Below are 19,777 nucleotides of genomic sequence, written 5' to 3'. Positions count from 1 at the left end.
TTCTGAGACATTACCTTGGCACCTTTCACCAAAACAAGAACATGCGTGCGACACGGTTGATGAATCTGCTCTTCTGTGCGACTATAACCACCAGTATTTCTGTGCTTGAAACTTTATTTAAACATGATATCGTTTTCCAATGGTTCTAGCTGCTGTGACAAAGCTTTGGTTTGACTTGTTACAATGCACTGTGTAGCTGGCGGTAAGCAAGTCACACACACAATACACTGTATTCATCTGTATCCGTCCATTGAATGCTCTAATTTTTTTCAGCACAGTTACAGAAATCTTACTCCTCTTGTGCTATTCATGCAACAGCCATTGGATCACTGCCTCTCCTAACAAAGTCTGTAAGCGTGTCTGTAAATACTCACCCACACAGAGGATATTGAAACAAAAGCCATGATTGACCGATTTGTTAACCAGTTGATCCGGCAGGCTGTCAAACCCCACATGTCCAGAAAGAGGAAGAATACGACACCCTTCACCCTAAAATAATTCAAGACAGACAAAAATAAAAATTCCATATATTATTTACACGGCATAATCTAGCGTCACAAATAATCATCAACACCGAAATGATACCTATATAGCAATCATGTGACGAGCCACGGGCACTTACAATTACATTCTGAAATAAACAGGATGTTTAGTTATTCAGCTCAGGGGACCGATATGTACAGAGGTGCTTTGTGCCGCATACAAAACAGGTGTTCACTGTTCGGGGGACATGAGCTGGAACAAACAGAGACTAAGAAAGCAGCAGGAATCATTCATGGGAGCTGCTAAAGTCTCCAGTGTCCAAAAGCTGTAAGACAATGAGCACTTCAACTCGAAAGCACAGGATACGCTCAAGTATCTAGAACCGCAGTATAAAACAATAGCATGGAAATGTTGCAGTACAATTTATAATAAACATTTAGGAAGATTTTATTAAACAAATTACTTTCTGTAACTGTAGAATACCGTGCCCTCCACTAGTTCTCAATTATTTATTATAGGAATCTATAATTCGGATCATTAGAGCAGTAGTCAGGCCAGGATCCGCGGCCGTAAAAAGTGTGAAACTAGCCAAAGGGTGAGGTTTAAAATACGAAAATCAGAATATCTTCACCAGTTGTCTCTAACTTGTCTCTCCAATGTTGCAAAACTACAGCTACCATCATACCCAGATAGCCTTCTACCAAAAAATTACAAATAATCAAAATAGTCTTCTAAAAAAACATTTTAGGTTTACAGCCACTATGTAGACCTATATATCTCCATGGTTACAGAATACAAACAAACCAGTATCTAATTCTGCAGTCGTGTTACACATGTGGGGGGGGGGGGGGGAGTAACACGTGACTGCAGATCAGACACCAGTATGGGAAACGAAATCTCGCGAGATTACGGAGATAAACGAGATTTCGTTTCCCGTGCTGGAAATCTCACAGAAAAGATTCAGACGTGTCAGGATTCTGAATACACATGACGTCCAGGCTGGATGGTCATGTGTATTCATTATCAGGACACTGCAGTAACGTTAATCAAGCAGAATCGCTGTGTATGTGGCTGCAGATCATGTTCTAGTAAGAACGCGATTCTGCTGTCTAAATGAATGGAGAGGAGTGCATGATGCCGATTGGTCAGCGTCATACACTCCTCTGTACAACGCCCACTTGGTCGAAAGTAAAAATACGCCCACTTGGGCATTAAGCAACTCATTAGCATAAACCAAAATCGCTCCTAACGTTGTGAAGATCGTTTTTTTAAATAAAAAGCATTACTGTCACCTACATTACAGCGCCGATCTCCTTATGTAGGAGATAGGGCACTTATAATGTGGTGACAGAGCCTCTTTAAGTTGTTCATCATGCAGCAAAATTATGACGTTACCTTTATTCTAATGGTAGGTTCAATTATGGCGATACCATATTACAATTTATGGGGTTTTTGTGCACAAAAACAGCACATTCATGGAAGAAAAATGGTTTCCAGGAGCCATAACTTCTTTTTCCATCAATGTAGCTTGTTTTCTGCGGGAGCTAGAACCATTTTGGAGTACATAATTAACTTTTATGACTTTTTTTTGGTGTGGGGGATTGGGGAAAAAAAAGTAACTCAGTATTTTTTTTGCAATTTGTTTTTTTTATTATGCTGTTTATCGTGTGGTTTAAATACTGTGTTAGGCTTTAATTCAGACGAATGTTAAATACGTCCATGTGACGGCCGTTAAAACGATGGTAGTCACACGGACGGATGTATTTCAACGGGGCCGTTCACACGGCCGTTGTTTCAACAGACCGTGTGAAGGGTCCGTTGAAAAACAGAACATGTCCTATTTTGTTCCGCGAAAACGGGTCCCACAGGAGTGAAACGGACGTGAAAAATGGTTGTTTTCCATGTCCGAGTTTCCTCATGTTCGTGTGAATAAGGCCTTACAGGTCGTTACGTTCATGGCAATACCATGTATGTGAGGTTTTTTTTTGTTTTTTTCCATAAAAAGGTTTTATTTAGCAAAAGTTACATTTTATTTAGACTTTCTTTATTAAACAAGGAATAACTTTTTTCTGTCCCAATTAGGGACTTCAAAATGCAATCTTCTGATCGCATCTATAATGCTTTGGTATACCAAAGTATTATTGCCTGCCAGCGTAGGCCATGCCATTGGCATATTGCCATGGAAACCCATCGGTGCCCAGTGATTGTGTCGCGGGGTACCAATGAGATGACAGAAGGAGCCCCCTCCCTCTGTAGCCGTTCAGATGCCGGTCACAATTGACCATGGTATCTAAGGGGTTAAACGGCCGGGATTTAAGACCAGTCTGATCCAGGCCGTTGCAGTGGGATGTCGGCTGTATATTGCAGCCTGTACCTTCTGCGGATGGCATGGGCACAGCTCCTATGCCATACACTGGGTGCATCATTACGTACGATTGCCGTAAATAGACCAGAATTAGGATGTAATAATAAAAACACATTTGTGCAAACTGGGTAGAGTTTTTTACGCTTATGTGTCTGATCATTATAGCTCAGTAGTAATTTTTTAATTTTAAATATGTTGCCCAGCTCTGTGCAGAACAGTTTTCACGTTAGGGCTTGCTGTGGGCATGATTACCAAGGACTACAGTTCCCATTATTCCTTTCCTCTTTCACAGACATTGCTTATATTTACAGCTTCCTGCATGCCCCTTTAATAAAAGGTGTAAGGAGGTGCTGTAATTACTGTCTGCCACGGAGACACAGCTGTGTGTTCTGCTGCTAGACTCTGCATGATCTTTTGCTTAGCATGTGAAACACGATCCCTCTAGACACAGGGAGGGAGAAGCAGTGGAGGTAAGAGGCATGTGATGTCATGTTACTACAGGGAAGAGGAAATAACCACTGTATGGAAGGAAGTTCATACAAGCAGGAGGTAACACCAGGAGCTGGTCATGTGACTGCTATGTGAGACTGGCTTACAGAGACATTTGAGCTACAGACAGTACGTAAGTAAAGGAACTAATCTTACTACAGTTAAACCATTTGAACACAACTTTTAATTTCAAAAGGTTTAAATGTAGAAACACTCATTCTATATTCTGTTCCACCAAATGACAACAAAAAATGCCTTTGTTCAGTGATGTAACCAGTTTCTTTAGTTGATGAACACTTTCAATATTCCAGAGCCTCATATGTCAACTTACTGTAAAATGTTAGCTGCTAAAAAGATACAGTTTACAACAAAGAATAAATCCTGAATCCATGAGGCTGAAGATAAAAAGACTTCAGTGTGAGCTTTAGACATTGGAAGTGCCAATAGGAACTCTCCATGGAGATAACAGAAGTTTATTATACAAACTATTTATACTTGTCTGACGGCTGGGGATGATACATCTGGAACACTGCACAATGCCGCTACTCTCCAAAGCCACATAGCACACAGAGCTGTTAACACTGTAAACAATAGAAGGAACGCCAAAAGAGATACAAATAATGGACTTAAAAGAATCAAACTTGCCAAAACGCAAATAAATTAAATTACATCCAAGAGTATTACCACCTGAACAAAAAAAAAAAACACACATTAAAGAGGCTCTGTCACCAGATTTTGCAGCCCCTATCTGCTATTGCAGCAGATAGGCGCTGCAATGTAGATTACAGTAACGTTTTTATTTTTTAAAAACGAGCATTTTTGGCCAAGTTATGACCATTTTTGTAGTTATGCAAATGAGGCTTGCAAAAGTCCAAGTGGGCGTGTTTAAAAGTAAAAGTCCAAGTGGGCGTCTATTATGTGCGTACATCGGGGCGTTTTTAATACTTTTACTAGCTGGGCGTTCTGATGAGAAGTATCATCCACTTCTCTTCAGAACGCCCAGCTTCTGGCAGTGCAGACACAGCCGTGTTCTCGAGAGATCACGCTGTGTCGTCACTCACAGGTCCTGCATCGTGTCAGACGAGCGGGGACACATCGGCACCAGAGGCTACAGATGATTCTGCAGCAGCATCGGTGTTTGCAGGTAAGTAGCTACATCGACTTACCTGCTAACGCCGATGCTGCTGCAGAATCAACTGAAGCCTCTGGTGCCGATGTGTCCGACACGATGCAGGACCTGTGAGTGACGTCACAGATCTGCACTGCCAGAAGCTGGGCGTTGTGAAGAGAAGTGGATGATACTTCTCGTCAGAGCGCCCAGCTAGTAAAAGTATTAAAAAACGCCCCGATGTACGCACATAATACACGCCCACTTGGACTTTTGCAAGCCTAATTTGCATAACTACAAAAATGGTCATAACTTGGCCAAAAATGCTCGTTTTTAAAAAATAAAAACGTTACTGTAATCTACATTGCAGCGCCGATCTGCTGCAATAGCAGATAGGGGCTGCAAAATCTGGTGACAGAGCCTCTTTAACTACAAGTCCCTGAGATGTCAAGTAGTCAGATTTTTTCACCATTTTTTTTTTTTTTCCCCTTCAAAACCTCTTTGTATTAGTGACAACCAATAACTGCAATTAAATGTTTTCTTTCTGGAATAAACAAGCTTTAATATGCCTAAATTGGTAAAAAACAAAATAAATTGTTATATATTTCATTTACGGATTGTGCCAGATTCCAATGCTGCCAATACCTGCTGGTCGAGTTGTACACAATGACGTGACGGCTACTGTGATCACGAAGTCACATGGATATCACTGATGTTTCACCCACACTGACGTCACATGTGGCGGCCAATTGATTGGCTACCATGATCATGTGTGGTTATGTCATTTGCTACAGCTTACAAACATGAAGAAATAGTGCACAAACAACAAGGTACGTATCACAACTTTTTGCTCTGTCGTTTTCGAAAATCCCAAAAATCGGTAGGGAACACATGGGGGGGGGGGGTGGATGGCAGCCGAACAATTGCTTTGCTCAGTGATGGGCAAAGCATTCAGAGAGTCTTATCAATAACAGTGCTTTAAATTCCCCCAGTGTTGAAGGTCTACTAGCAGCAATACAGGAGAATGGTAGAGCTGAGCACCAGCGCTGCCAATATTGTAAAGAGGACACCATGGCAACTGAAAAAAGGGTACCAGTACAGATTTGGCACATACAAGTAATATGGTCAGATTTTTTGTCCAAGGTCTACTTTGATCTAAAGTTGCCCCTGCCGATATGGTCATCCATACTTTCCAGTAAGAAATATGACTATAAAAAGGCTGAACAGAATTTTCTCAATAAATCGACAGACGACAAATCCAAGACTTATATTTTCTGGTATATCTTTTTTTTCAGGGGTAAATGCTCCTTACTATTCATATTGTAGTCATCATTGATTAAGTTCTATAAACCTTAGGCTGAGCTAGTAGGGCATACATCCAGGTGTCTTCATCTTTTTTTCAGGGTTTTTTTTTGGGATCGAATTATGATGTACGGTAGTGTCTGAGCACGCTGGAACTAAACAGAGGCACATGTCAGAGCAGGACAATGGAAAAGAAACACACGAACTACAGCTGTCTCTGTCCTGACGTCAGTCCCTTCTAGTGCCAGTGTGCACAATCACCGTTAGGTTCCATAGATATCGACAAGCTACAGAATATTATTCCCCCATATGTTCCCCGACCATTGAATAGAAGAGACAGTATTCATGCCCACTTAGCCTTTAACGAGTGGGGGAACAAGAGAAAAATAAGACACCGCCTACGATCCTGAAGCAAGAGAGGCTTCAAAGAGGACTTAATGTGCTGGGATTTTCAGAACACGTAGATACAGGTAGCATTAGATTCCTTACTATGAGTAGAGTAAAATTATAACTTAAAAAAGTGTAGCTAAACATTTGACAAACTTCTGACATGTCATAGTGACATGTCAGAACTTGGGATTGGTGGGGGCCCCGAGCACTGAGACCCCAACCAATCACTAGAACGAAGCTCTCGTCCGCTTTGTATCTGTTCGTTTTTTTGGGGAAAGCCGATGTATCGGAGTACGTACGGGCTCATAGACTTTCTATTGAGTCCATACACCGATACATTTATTTCCGGAAAAAGCTGAACAGACACGAAGCAGCTGAGCGCTCACACCAGCACTTCAGCTGCTTCGTTCTAGCGATTTTTGGGGGTCTCAGTGCTCGGACCCCCACCAATTCAAACTTCTGACATGTCACTGACATGTCAGAAGTTTGTCAAACGTTTAGCTACACTTTAAGATGTGAAGAGAAAGACGTAGTTAAACAGTGTCACGGTAATAAATGTCAAGTCTGGCTAAATGCATATTGAAGTTGATTTGCGCCCCAAACATTGGCCCAACATCAGGCCCTAGAGGCAGGTGTTATAATGGTCCCATCAGTACAATTTTGGTCATCAACTCTTCTTTTATCTAGGCAAAGAATGACCCTGCTGTCACCCGTTTCTCTATTTTAATGGATTTTTAAATTGCTAATGCCAGCACCCACGATATAGAGCCAACTTCCCAATCAATACATTTCCTGGCAGCAGATTAGAAAACAATGCAGATTAGAGGATAGCGCAATATAGCAGGAAAAGGTTGAAGATTTTTCTTTCATTTGCACAGAATCTGAACGGTAGAAAAGTAAATGGCAAATTTTTATTTCATTTAGTTCCATAAATAAATCAATAAGGCTCTGGTCCTGATCTCCAAACATTCGGCCAGGAGAAAAACAACACACACACACACACACACACACACACACACACACACACACACACACACACACTTTTGATGAATATTTTGGCTCAGTGTTTTGAGCCAAAGCCACAAGTGGATCCAAAGGGAGGAAACGTATATAGAAAAGACCGATGCATCTCCTTTCTTGTGTGTCCACTTCTGTGTTTGGTTAAAAAAAACTGAGCCAAAAGCTGCATCAAAACTGCGTGTGATCCTGGCCTTATTGAAATGAATGAAAACAGATAAAAGCAATACAAAAAAAACAAACAAACATCTGACAGCTCACAAGCTAGAGCCACCAGATAAATGAACAAATGGTAGGAGTAGATTCACTTCCAAAACACTGACACATACCGAGATTCTCATACAAATCTGAATGTGATGAAAGTTTCCGTTCTATTGTGGGGTGCCAAGTTGGTTAATGTTGGTACATGAGGGCCCAATTCACATCTTTTTGTCCTTATTATATGTTCTTCCTCCGGTTTGTGGGACTTTTAATGAATCCCAAACAAGGAAACAACAATAACCCATTCTCCTCATCTTCCAGTTCTTACCCCCTTTTTTTAAAAAAAAAAAAAAAAATGCACCACAGGTCAATTTATAAACATTTTTTCAGCAGGTTTTTTTTATGCAGCGTGCGGATAAGATTTGTTCCACTTTGCTGCTACTGTAATATGCTGCAAATTTTCCGCAATGAAATCCATTGCAGAAAATTAGCATTATTCACGCTACGCGTGAACCTGGCCTTGGGTGCAGATTTTACCTGCGGTTTTGAATCAGATTTTCGGGACCAAATTACACAACGTGTGCATGTAGCCTAGAAGTTGTCTACTACAAAACCGGTGTGTTTTTTCTATTTTTCAAGGTCACATTTTCAGACTGTACGGCTGCATGCACACTTCCGTTGGCCGTTGTACGGCTGCTAATGACTGTTCCGTGAAACTCGGGCCGCACACGGATGGCTTCCGCGTGCAGTCCATTGTTTAACTGACCAAATCTATGAAAAGGCAGAGAGTGTTCCATCAAAAACGGGCAGGAGTAGGACCGGTGTACATGGCCCCATTGAAATGAATGTGTCAGGGTGCTATCAGTTAAAAACAACTGAAAAAACTGAAGTGAGCATGAGGCCATCTACTTGAAGGGATGCAAAAATCTTCTACAGGAACATACCAGAACTGCAGCCAAAGCATTGCATAACTTCTAATGTCCGTCTTTTAATACCAGGTCTACACAAGTTTTACTGCTTGGTCACTAAAATGTTGAATTGGCACCAGAAGCAGTCCAAGTGTTTTGTTCTTTCCTAACTTAAGTAATACTGATCCCTAAACATTCTGAATATTTAGGTCATGTCAGAATATACCAAAAATTGATAATCTGCACGTGGCCAGACATAAAAAGTAACGGAGAGAAAGTGAACAGGAACAAAGGGCCGGACCCTAGCAGCTACATAATATGTAGAACCAGATCTCATAAAATGTTTCCTTTTAAGACAAGTGAAAAAAAAAATAATCCAGACATTAACCTAGCCATTTCTTGTTCTACATGGAGAACTGTGGTTATGACAGTTTCGCTGCACCTCACATCTGTAATAGATTATATTAAAGTCACTTGTGCTCTAAAATGCCACGCAGAAACATCTACTACCTAAATGATGTACACTGAAAATAATGGGGACAACCATGCAACGGACTGTGCGTTGGAGCTAGCTCTCCAAAGGGGAAAGTGTTCCCACCACCAGATGACAACGAAAATGTCTTACTTAAGGTTACAAAATATGGGTGCACTCACACATGGTGTACTTGCTCTGTATTTCTGCAGTTTAAACATAGAAAACTTTACAATATATGCCTATGGGAAAAAATATTCAGCAATGTAAGAAGTATACAAATCTAAGTTGCTGAATATTTTCCTATAGGCATATTTTTAAGATGCGGAAATACAAGGGAAATATGCGACATGTGAGTGCTCTCTATGGCTGGGTTCACACAGAGTTTTTTTGCAGGTATAAAATCTGCCTCAAAATTCCGTTTGGAAATTTGAGGCAGATTTTGCTCTGCCTGCACACCGTTTTTTGCACCGCTTTTCGCCAGTGGCCATTGAGTACCACTGGCAAAAAAACGCTTTCTCTGCCTCCCATTGATGTCATGGGAGGTCAGAGACGAAAACGCCCGAAGCTAGGGCATGTGAGACGGTTTTTCTGCTTGCGGGAGAAAAACGCTTCCGCCTCCCATTGAAATCAATGGGAGCCATTTTCAGCCTTTTTTTGATGCATTTTCCGACGCGATTTACGCTTCAAAAAACTCAGTGTGAACTGGCCCTATTAAGAGGTCATTGTGTAAGTCCATGAGTTTTTTTTATTTATTTATTTACAAATATGGACAGTTTCCAATATAACAGAAAAGCATAAAGTAAACAACATGTATCATTTATGGTTTTAGGAAATTTGCACCTTTTGGGTAAGATAAGAAGAAAAGTACAGAGCGAGACAGGCCAGAAAAGAGCACCTCTCACTCTGGAGGACCCGGCATGTTTGTGCATTACATGGACAGCTATTTGTTTTAATGGGAACTGCGTAATGCTTTGTCTCCCTCGTGTTGGCGCTGAAGTGGAATTGAATACTTGCTGCTAAGTTCCCCAGCTGAATGCTCGGTTCCCAGCAGCCGAATACCGTGTGACCAGCTTATCATTGGTGGAGCCTTCAAACAAAATGTATTTCACCAAAGTGGACAACCCCTTTAGTTGACTGGCTAGGGTGTCATCCCCTGTCCCCAAATTAGCTTATCATTGGGGGAATTAAGGGAAAGGTCCCACAAAGCAGCATTGACAGTGTGGCCATTAAGAAATTTGACAAACGCGCCAAACAGCGTTCCGGCATGGTTGTAAAATAGCTTAATGGCCGCACAGTGTTGGGGGTAAAACTGCTGATTACCTGTAAAATTGTGCGCCCATAATAAGGATCTGTTCATTAATGGCTGCACGATTTTGCAGGTTTAGGCCTCATGTACACTACCGTAGTGGTGCGGACAGCCTGTGATTTGCGGCTCGGACGGCCGCGGAGTGTCATCTGCGGGCCACCCGCAAATCATGGGCCGTGCACATTCATTTCAATGAGCCTGGACTGCAAAATGCCTCCCATATAGGACATGTCCTATCTTTTTGTGGTCCAGGCTCCCGGGCAATACACGGACCGTGGAAACCAAGGTCGTGTGCATGGGCCCATAGAAATGAATGGGACCGCAACTCACCTGCAGATTTGCAGGTGAATTGCAGTCGCAAAAACACATTCGTGTGCATGAGGCCTCACAGTAATTTTACACCACGCAGTCATTAACAAGCAATTTGACAAATTCGCTAAACAGTGTACCGGCTTAAATACATCGCAGGCCGGTCAATGCCGCTCTGAGGAGCCTTACCTTTACACATTTTTCATTAAAAATCTATTCTGAACAGTAAAAAAAGGGAGTCTCTCGGCAAACTGGTCATTCTCCATTACAGTATATGGGACATCCGAAAACAGTTAAAGAGGCTCTGTCACCGCATTATAAGTGGCCTATATTGTACATGATGTGATCGGCGCTGTAACGTAGATTACAGCAATGTTTTTATTTAGAAAAACAATAATTTTTGACTGAGTTATGACCTATATTAGCTGTATGCTAATGAGTTTCTCAATGGACAACTGGGAGTGTTGTACTATATGACCAAGTGGGCGTTGTACAGAGGAGTGTATGACAGTAACCAATCAGCATCATGCACTTCTCTCCATTCATTTACACTACAGATCGCGATATAGCTATATCGCTATGTGCAGTCACATAAACACACTATAACACTACTCATGTGTCCCGATTATGAATATACATTACCTCCAGCCAGGACGTGATGTGTATTCATTCTCCTGACCACTTCTGTAGCGTCTGTGAGTTAGGTCGGATTTACACGAGCGTGTGCGTTTTGCGCTTAACAGCTCCATGTGTCATCACCATATGATGCGCGGCTGCGTGATTTTCGCGCAGCCGCCATCATTAGGACACTCTGCTTGTGTGTTTGTAAACAGAAAAGCATGTGGTGCTTTTCGGTTTTCAATCATACTTTTGACTGCTGTTGCGCGAATCACGTGCGTCCCACGGGTTCCTGATGCGCGAGAAACGCAGAAATATAGGACATGTCTTGTTTTACCCAGCGGGCACCCGCTGCGTAAAAATCACGGACTGTCTGCACGGCCCCATAGACTAATATAGGTCCGTGTGAGGCGCGTGAAAATCACGCGCGTTGCACGGACGTATATCACGTTCGCGTAAATCCGCCCTTACAGCATAGCAGGTGTAGTCTCGTGAGATTACGCTGTAAGCGGTCATTCACAGCGAGATCTCGCTGTGCTGTAAATCAGAGATGCTACAGAAGTGTCAGGAGAATGAATACACATCTTGTACTGGCTGGAGGTAAATTATATTCATTATCAGGACACTGTAGTAATATTAGTGTGTGTGTGTATGAGGCTGCACATAGCGATATAGCTATATCGCTATCTGCAGTGTAAATGAATGGAGAGAAGTGTATGACGCCGATTGGTCACTGATTGGTCAGCGTCATACACTTCTCTCCACAACACCCACTTGGTCATATAGTAAAACATGCCCAGTTGTCCATTGAGAAACTCATTAGCATAAAGCTAATATAGGACATAACTCCGTCAAAAATGATTGTTTTTCTAAATAAAAAAACACTGCTGTAATCTACATTACAGCGCCAATCACATCATGTACAAGATAGGCCACTTATAATGCGGTGACAGAGCCTCTAAGTGAACTCACCAGATCTACCATAGACAATAAAGGAAATGATCATGTTGAAAAGTTGCCTGATCTGTAGGCAGCATGTAATAGAGCAGTAGGAGCGAAGCAGATTGATATATCGTTTTATAGAAAGATTCAGGATGACCTGTAATAGAAAAAAACATTAAAGCGACCCTCCAGTCAAAATTGAACTACACATTGCAAATGTATAGTCAACATACAGTGCATTTGGAAAGTTTTGACCCCTTCACTTTTTTTATTTTAGCACAAGGTCTCAACATAACAAAAAGTCACGTCTTTTTTCCCCATAATTACAAAGTGAAAACAGAATGTTAGTAATGTTTGCTAATTTATTGGAGAGGAAAAACTAAAATATTGCATTGACATAAGTATTCAGACCCTTTACTCAGGACTTAGTTGACGCACCTTTGGCAGTGATAACAGCCTCCAGTCTTCTTGGGTATGATGCCACAAGGTTTGCACACCCAGAGCACTGACTTGAACTCAATTGAAAATCTCTGGAGAGACCTGAAAATGGCTGTCCATCGAAGGTCCCCATCCAACCTGATAGAGCTTGAGAAGATGGCAGAAAATCCCCAAATCCCAGGTGTGCAAACCTTGTGGCATCATGCCCAAGAAGACTGGAGGCTGTTATCGCTGCCAAAGATGCTTCAACTAAGTACTGAGTAAAGGGTCTGAACACTTATGTCAATGCAATATTTTCGTTTTTCCTCTGCAATAAATTAGCAAACATTACTAACATTCTGTTTTCACTTTGTAATTATGGGGTATGGAGTGCAGAATGATGGGGGAAAAGACGTGAATTTTTTTATTTTAGCACCAGGCCTCAACGTAACAAAATGTGAAAGAAGTGAAAGGGCCTGAAGACTTTCCAAATGCATTGTACCTGGTGCCTGCCTCCTGAATATATTCTAACACCATTTCCACCTGCTCTATAACATGCTGCGCACAAATCAGACAGCCTTTAAAAGGTAACCGGTCACTACAAATATGCAATGTACGAAAGCGCTTTTTTCGTTTGTTAATAAAAAGGTCTGTGTGTTTTGTGCAACTTCATAATTAGCTTTTATTAAAAATATTTTTTACTTTGAGATACAGTTGTTCTGTAGTCTGTATACAGAGCACCTGTATCCTGCGCTAAGACCTAAATCCGTCCGGTAAGCGGGAGGGACTGGTTCAGTGTCAGCGGGTCTCTGACATGCCGTATCCACCTATAATCAATTACATCTAAGTTATGAACTTAGATGTGATCGTTAACAGCTCGGTCATGCGTGTCTCCGCCGTCACTGAACCCGTCAGTCACGCTAACCTGACGGTTACAGCATTCAGTGCAAGATACAGAGCAACTATCTCAAAAAGTAAAAATAATTAATAAAAACGAATTATAAAGTTGCACGAAACACATGGACCTTTTTATATTTTCGAAGGTGTATAGCCCTTGAGAGAATGGACTGCACATGCACGTCCACTTCTCCGCTGGAATTGAGGGCACAATGCACCCCGATTCTCAAGATCAGTAGAGGTATTTTTTGAAGAAAAACACTTTTAGTCTGTGTTTACACAGTTTTTTGCAGGTGGAAAATTCGACCTCAAAATTCCGTTTGGAATTTTGAGGCAGATTTTGACCTTCCTGCACGTCGTTTGCCGCGAATTTCGCAGCGTTTTTCGCCCGCGGCCATTGAGTGCTGCGGGCAAAAAACTCTGCGAAATACGCTTTCTCTGCCTCCCATTGAGGTCAATGGGAGGTCAGAGGCGTAGACGCGTGAAGATAGGGCATGTCCCTTTCTCCCGCGAGGCGGTTTTACCGCTCGCAGGAGAAAGCCGCCTCCGCCTCACATTGAAATGGGAGGCATCTTTTGCCGGTTTTTGCGGAGCGATTTCCGCGCCAAAAAACTTGTCCAAATACTCCATGTGAACAGGGCTTTATGGGGAGTTCACAAAGAGTTTCTTTGAAAAGTTTTTTGACACGGAAACCGCGCCGCAAAACGCGACAAAAAACGTCTGAAAATGCCTCCCATTGATTTCAATGGGAGGCGGAGACGTTTTTTTCCCCGCAAGCGGAGAAAACGGCTTTCGGGAGAAAGGGACATGCCCTATCCTCTGGCATTTACGCCTCTGACAGAGAAAGACAGAGGCAGAGAAAGCGTATTTCGGGGCGTTTTATGCCCGCGGCTCTCAATGGCTGCAGGCTAAAAACGCCGCGAAAATCGGCGTGCAGGCAGAGGAAAATCTTCCTCCTGCAAAAAACTCAGTGTGAACCCAGCCTTACAGCTGAAATGGGGTTGTCCAAAGTGAGCTTTGCCTTTAAAGCAAAACACACAGCAAAAATGTAATATGTGAAAACAAGAGCTGCAAAGTTCACTTGCACGTTATCTGGAGGACTCTTAACTAAATCCAATTATAATGCAGTTTAGAATTCAATTTTAGTAATGGTTGAGGTCAGAGCTGAGCACTAGCAGGATGCGCAAGACCACATCAATAGAGCCAGGTTATATTTCTACTCTTAGTATATGCTATACAAATTGTAATTGAGAACATACTTACTCCAATGCATTTTATTGTAGGGAAAACTGCACATGATAGAGAATCTAGCACTTTTTAATATATATGTAAAATACATTTACCACTAGCCATTTCTACACGTCAGATCTAATGATTAGCAAAATCCATATTTTACCCAAAGGCAATACAACTATTTACTGCTAAGTCCGCCTCCCTGAACTAATTGAATAGGACAGCAAGGTCGCTGCTGCAGTGCAACAGCCAAACCAGGATATTCGCAACTGGGGTAGATCTCAGAATACAAAGCACGCTCCTCATGGCTGAACAGGATTGGGATGGCTTCTTAGCAATTTGCAACCTTATTTAATATGTGCTATTATTCAACATGAGTTCATTGAAAAGCTGGACTAGAAAATCCAATATACATTTGTGTGGAGTGTAATGTGTTCTTCTCAAAATTGCTCCATTTACAAGCAGGAGGGTTCCAATATTAACCCGACAGAAGCAGGGAATTAAAATTATTCATTACGGTCCCGTAGATGTAGGCGTTATTTAAGGCAGCCTGTATCCGGTCAACAAGCTGCCGATAGAGGCTGCTGGGACGTTCACTCGTACCTGTCAGCAGAGCACTACAAAAAGCAATGGCGTCTGTCATCAACAGAGTTATTATAAAAATTAGTTCCATCTAAGGCTTCGCTCAAAACTGCGTCAGGGCTCCGTTCTGGTGTTCCGTCTAAGTTTCCCATCAGAACGGAGCACTGACTGAAACAAACGGAAACCATAGGTTTCCTTTTGCATCCCCATTGATTTCAAAGTTGACGGATGCGGTGCAAATGGTTTCCGTTTGTCTCAGTTGTGCAATGGTTCCGTCGTTTTGACGGAATGAATAGCGTAGTCGACATGGATGTGAACGAAGCCTAAGAAATCCATTTTGATTAGATTATGAGGGAATTTCTTGCAATTTCAAATATCAAGTGGTTCCAAATCTGCAGCTTCCATTAACGATAAATAACTAAACCAATCTGGTTGCATCACGCGACCGCTAGTACTATATTACGTGATACATATAAAAAAAAGGACAGAAAATTTGATTTCCACAATCCAAAACCAGAAGCACAGAGCATGGCTGTCAGCTACGTTTAGCATGGTTATTTTCCATTACACAATTCCTTTGCACAAGCCACTGCCAGCTTTCCTAACAAGACATTACTGCTGGAAATAAACTAGCAGGCCACTCAGCACATCAGGACGGGCTTATACTGTTTGGTGAATATACAGCAGGGGCGCATGTTAACCTATAGCAGGCTCTAGATATTGGCACAACTCAAGGTCCTGCTCCGTTCTCACTAGTGCTCGAGGGACCTGCTCGCCATTCTATTCATCTTATCCAAAAACAAGGACATACCCTAGAAAAAAAAGGAACCGAGGAAAACATTCCCAAAGCTCTTCCTTAGGCCTTATTCACACAAACGTGTCAGTTTTGTGCGAGTAAAACAGTGTTTTTCTTGCATTGCAGTTCCGTCAGCAAAAAAATACAGAATTTTTTTTTTTGTTTTCTCATCATTTATGTAGCAACTGTTGCGTGAATCACGGACAGCACACAAATGACGTCTGTGTGCTGTCCGTTTTTTTTAATGCACCCATAGACTTCAATGGGCTTCCTGGTGCGCAAAAACGCACCTGAATAGGACATGCAGTGAGTTTCACGTAACGGACACATGCTGCGTGAAAAAAAGAGCATGTCTGAATAGCCCCATTGATTTTCATAAGTCCGTGTGGTGTCCGTGACAAAAAACGGACAGCACACCGACGTGAAATACGCTTGTGTGAATAAGGCCTTAGGCTCCATGTACACTTGCGTATTACGTGCCAACGATTGGATTGGATCTTGTCCTGTGAAATAACGAAAGCTTTTCCTAAAGCCTGAGAGTATCCTTAGGCCAGGTTCACACAGAGTTTTTTGCAGGAGGAAAATCTGCCTCAAAATTCCGTTTGGCATTTTGAGGCAGATTTTCCAGTGCCTGCACACCGATTTTCGCAGCGTTTTTTCGCCCACGGCCATTGAGCGCCATGGGCATACCACGCCGCGAAATACGCTTTCTCTGCCTCCCATTGATGTCAATAGGAGGTCAGAGGTGTAAACGCCCGAAGATAGGGCATATCCCTTCTTTTTCCCGCTTGTGGGGAAAAAAAAAAAACTGTGCCTCCCATTGAAATCAATGGGAGGAATTTTCTGCCGTTTTTTGTCACGTTTTTCGAGGCGGTTTCCGCATCAAAAAAAATCCACGTGAACTGGCCCTTAAAGAAACACTGTTCCCTCTACTCTAAACAGTTCTGTTTTTGGCTAAAAAAAAACAAAAAAAAAAAAACAGAATAAAGAACTAACTCTGCAACCCTAGTTGAACTGGAAATTGAAGAAACTCTCCACCAACATTTTCTTTTAAAAAAAATCTCATGAGATTAGGAACGATACGGCTTCAGTGTTGCCAAGCTTCTCCGCCGTTTCCTTGCTGTTGGCATGGTACCAATCCAACTATGTTCAGAGTTTTTTGCAGGCGGAATTTCTGCCTAAAAATTCCGTTTGGAAGTTTGAGGCAGATTTTCCTCTCCCTGCACGCCGATTTTCGCTGCGTTTTCAGTCTGCGGCCATTGAGAGCCACGGGCATAAAACGCCACGAAATACGCTTTCTCTGCCTCTGTGTCAACATAGCCTTGAAGGGATGAATGTCTGGACAAATCTCTTTTTTCTAAAAGCGCACTCTGACAAGAAGTTGATCACTGGCTGTCCTGTTAAAACTTTGCCCTGCAGCACTACTGAAAAAAAATTTAAAATTATACAGTGCTTACCGAAATCAATGAGCTGTCCGCATATGAAACAGACATGACAACTACGCCAAAGATGCTCTTCATAGACACTCTCCGCTCTGAGGGTTCTTAACAAGAACCCCCCCCCCCCCTATAATCTCATAGAGTATTCAAAAATTAGCTTTCTAAAAACAGACAATCCCTTGTAATGGAAACTGTCAGCAGTTTTTTTTGAGGTCTCAAAACTGCTGAAGAGCGATATCGGGGAGCATTGTAAACATACCTTTTTTCTCAATCATGCAAGTTGAATATCCGAGAAAACCATGTTTAATTCCCCATGGCGCCGATCACAAGTGCCACTAAGGTGGGACTTGATGTGAAAGTGCTCCTGAACTCCACGCTGCACTCCTCACCCCTCTGCTCTGAGTGACAGCTCTAGCTGTCTCCTCATTGGCCGCTAGAGCAGCAACCGCTGCATCGGGGGAAATCAAACATCAATTTCTCAGTTGGGCATCTTGCAAGATGGATAAAAAAAAAGGTAAGTTTAAAATTCCCTTCACTTCTATATCAGCAGGATGCTGACAGGTTCCCCTTAACAGGTGCTGTCTCAACAAGACACCCCTCCATATGCCCTACTAGAGAATAAGGCCATCAGAGAGGGGTGTCCCATATGGCGGACATGGGGAGTCCAGCGTTACACAGGCGGTCACAGGGGGGGGGGGGGGGGGGGAGAGACACCCATGATGGCAATAAGCTGATCATCTCGCTGGCTTTGTTTTTAAAAAGGGGCTATCTTCATGAGACAAACATTCTGGTTACTAGGTATACACTGCCTAACAACCAGTCTTTTCAATGAGGTTGCCAGGCCGGGCATTCATAGCAACCAGTCAGCCCCAGACTATTCAGGTTTTCAACTCAAAGCCGGATTACCACTGAAATGAGGGCAAGGAAGGGGCAAGGGTGTTTCTCTTCTACTTTTACCTGCGTAAATCTTTGACGCTTGGCAACATACACAGTTCTGCACTGGAAATTCATAACCCCCCTATCCAAATAATCCTCATTACCACCATTTATACACATCTTACATTTACACAAAGTGATTTTTCATTCAATGCAATGATAAGTGCTTTGGGCAATAACTATCCAATACCAATGAGACAGGATGGATAATTATAGGCTGTATAGTGTATGGAGATATTATATATATATATATATGGGCACGCAAAGGGAGTACGACCGGAATAAAATTAATTGGTGAGCGGTTATTATTGGTCAGTAGGGAAAAAAATCCCTCCAAATTACAGAAAGGGAAATACAAAAGACTAACAAGTCAGATACAATGTCAATGAATTGTGGACTATTTCACCTCAGGAAGCCACACAACCTCTACATGAAGTATCCCTGTATATAATGAAGGGTGGCATCACAGCAGCACACAGGATGAGCTCTGCTGCACCTGCTATATATACAGAATGGGTTTTTTTTTTTTTTTAATCCCCCCTTGTGCCATGCAGTACATTGCCAACGCCCTGCCTGGCAGATGGGCTGGTGCAGCAGAGCCGCTATACTGTGTATATAACGGGGAGAAGCTGCGCCCCACAAACGCTATGATGTACCACAGAGAGGAGCAGAAGATGCCGCCACTCCTCACACGTGACGACACGGTACATACATACATACATTATTTATATATATATATATATATATATATATATATATATATATATATATATATATATATATATATAGACGCATGCACGACCACCGCCTGGAGCCCCCTCATATGCACGCACTCCCCGGCTCCACTCACCATCTGCCGAGCTATCTCAGTAGCCGCCATAGTCAATCTCGCAAAGAAACTGAGCAGGAAACCTACAAAGAGAAACTGTTACAATCTGGGCGCTACCAATTACCGGGGGAGGGGGTGGCGCCCTTTACACATCCTATTACTCTTTGTAATAAGAGCAGGTGTAGCATATGCTATAGCAACTAGAAAATAAGATATTTAAATAGAGTAAACACATTGGTGTTTGTTGTGTTGTCGTTTACATTAAGCAGCTGGGAAATATAATTAGGAAACATTGACTCCTATTTGGAGTCAGTGGATGCTTCCTCCCCTTTTTCATTGAAATGTCATTAAGATCTGACTAGTGTGAATGAAGGTGCAGAGAAGGATTGTCTCTCATGTGTCATGCATTGGTTATATGGTCACCTTTGCTGCCAGTCTGTGTGCCATATTCTTCAGGATGCCACACTCTGGTGTGTGAAGTAAATAAATATAATCCGTCTAGCTTATCATCTAATAAACATATTGCCACTTTCTTACTACTCGTATGACAATGAAATACGTAGCCTTTGATAGATTGGCACAAATGGGCATAATTGGTTCATAAATAGTATAAATGTTAACTTTATTTTTAATTTGTGTGCCACAGAATGCTAACTTATGTGGGCAAGATGACTTTTTACCCACGAGTTACCCACTAAGGCAGCGTTTTTCAATCAGGGTTCCCCACAACAGAAG

General features: G+C 42.2%; 1 protein-coding gene across 5 annotated transcripts in view; it reads right to left on the bottom strand.

Annotated features, from left to right (window-relative positions):
* SEPTIN6 (septin 6) overlaps positions 1 to 19,149 on the bottom strand; it is a 69,613-nt gene extending 50,464 nt beyond the window's left edge. For all 5 annotated transcript variants that reach the window (XM_075835851.1, XM_075835853.1, XM_075835849.1 and 2 more), the window contains exons 1-2: positions 19,064 to 19,149; positions 375 to 489 (exon numbers count right to left, since the gene is read on the bottom strand). In XM_075835851.1, coding sequence (XP_075691966.1) covers positions 375 to 489; positions 19,064 to 19,093 — 145 coding nt within the window. In that variant the 5' untranslated portion in view covers positions 19,094 to 19,149. The remainder of the gene's footprint in view (positions 1 to 374; positions 490 to 19,063) is intronic.
* Between the last annotated feature and the right edge of the window lie 628 nt (positions 19,150 to 19,777).

The sequence above is a fragment of the Rhinoderma darwinii genome, chromosome 8, assembly GCF_050947455.1.
Source record: "Rhinoderma darwinii isolate aRhiDar2 chromosome 8, aRhiDar2.hap1, whole genome shotgun sequence".
Classification (NCBI taxonomy): domain Eukaryota; kingdom Metazoa; phylum Chordata; class Amphibia; order Anura; family Rhinodermatidae; genus Rhinoderma; species Rhinoderma darwinii.
This window is presented reverse-complemented; position numbering and strand designations above follow the sequence as displayed.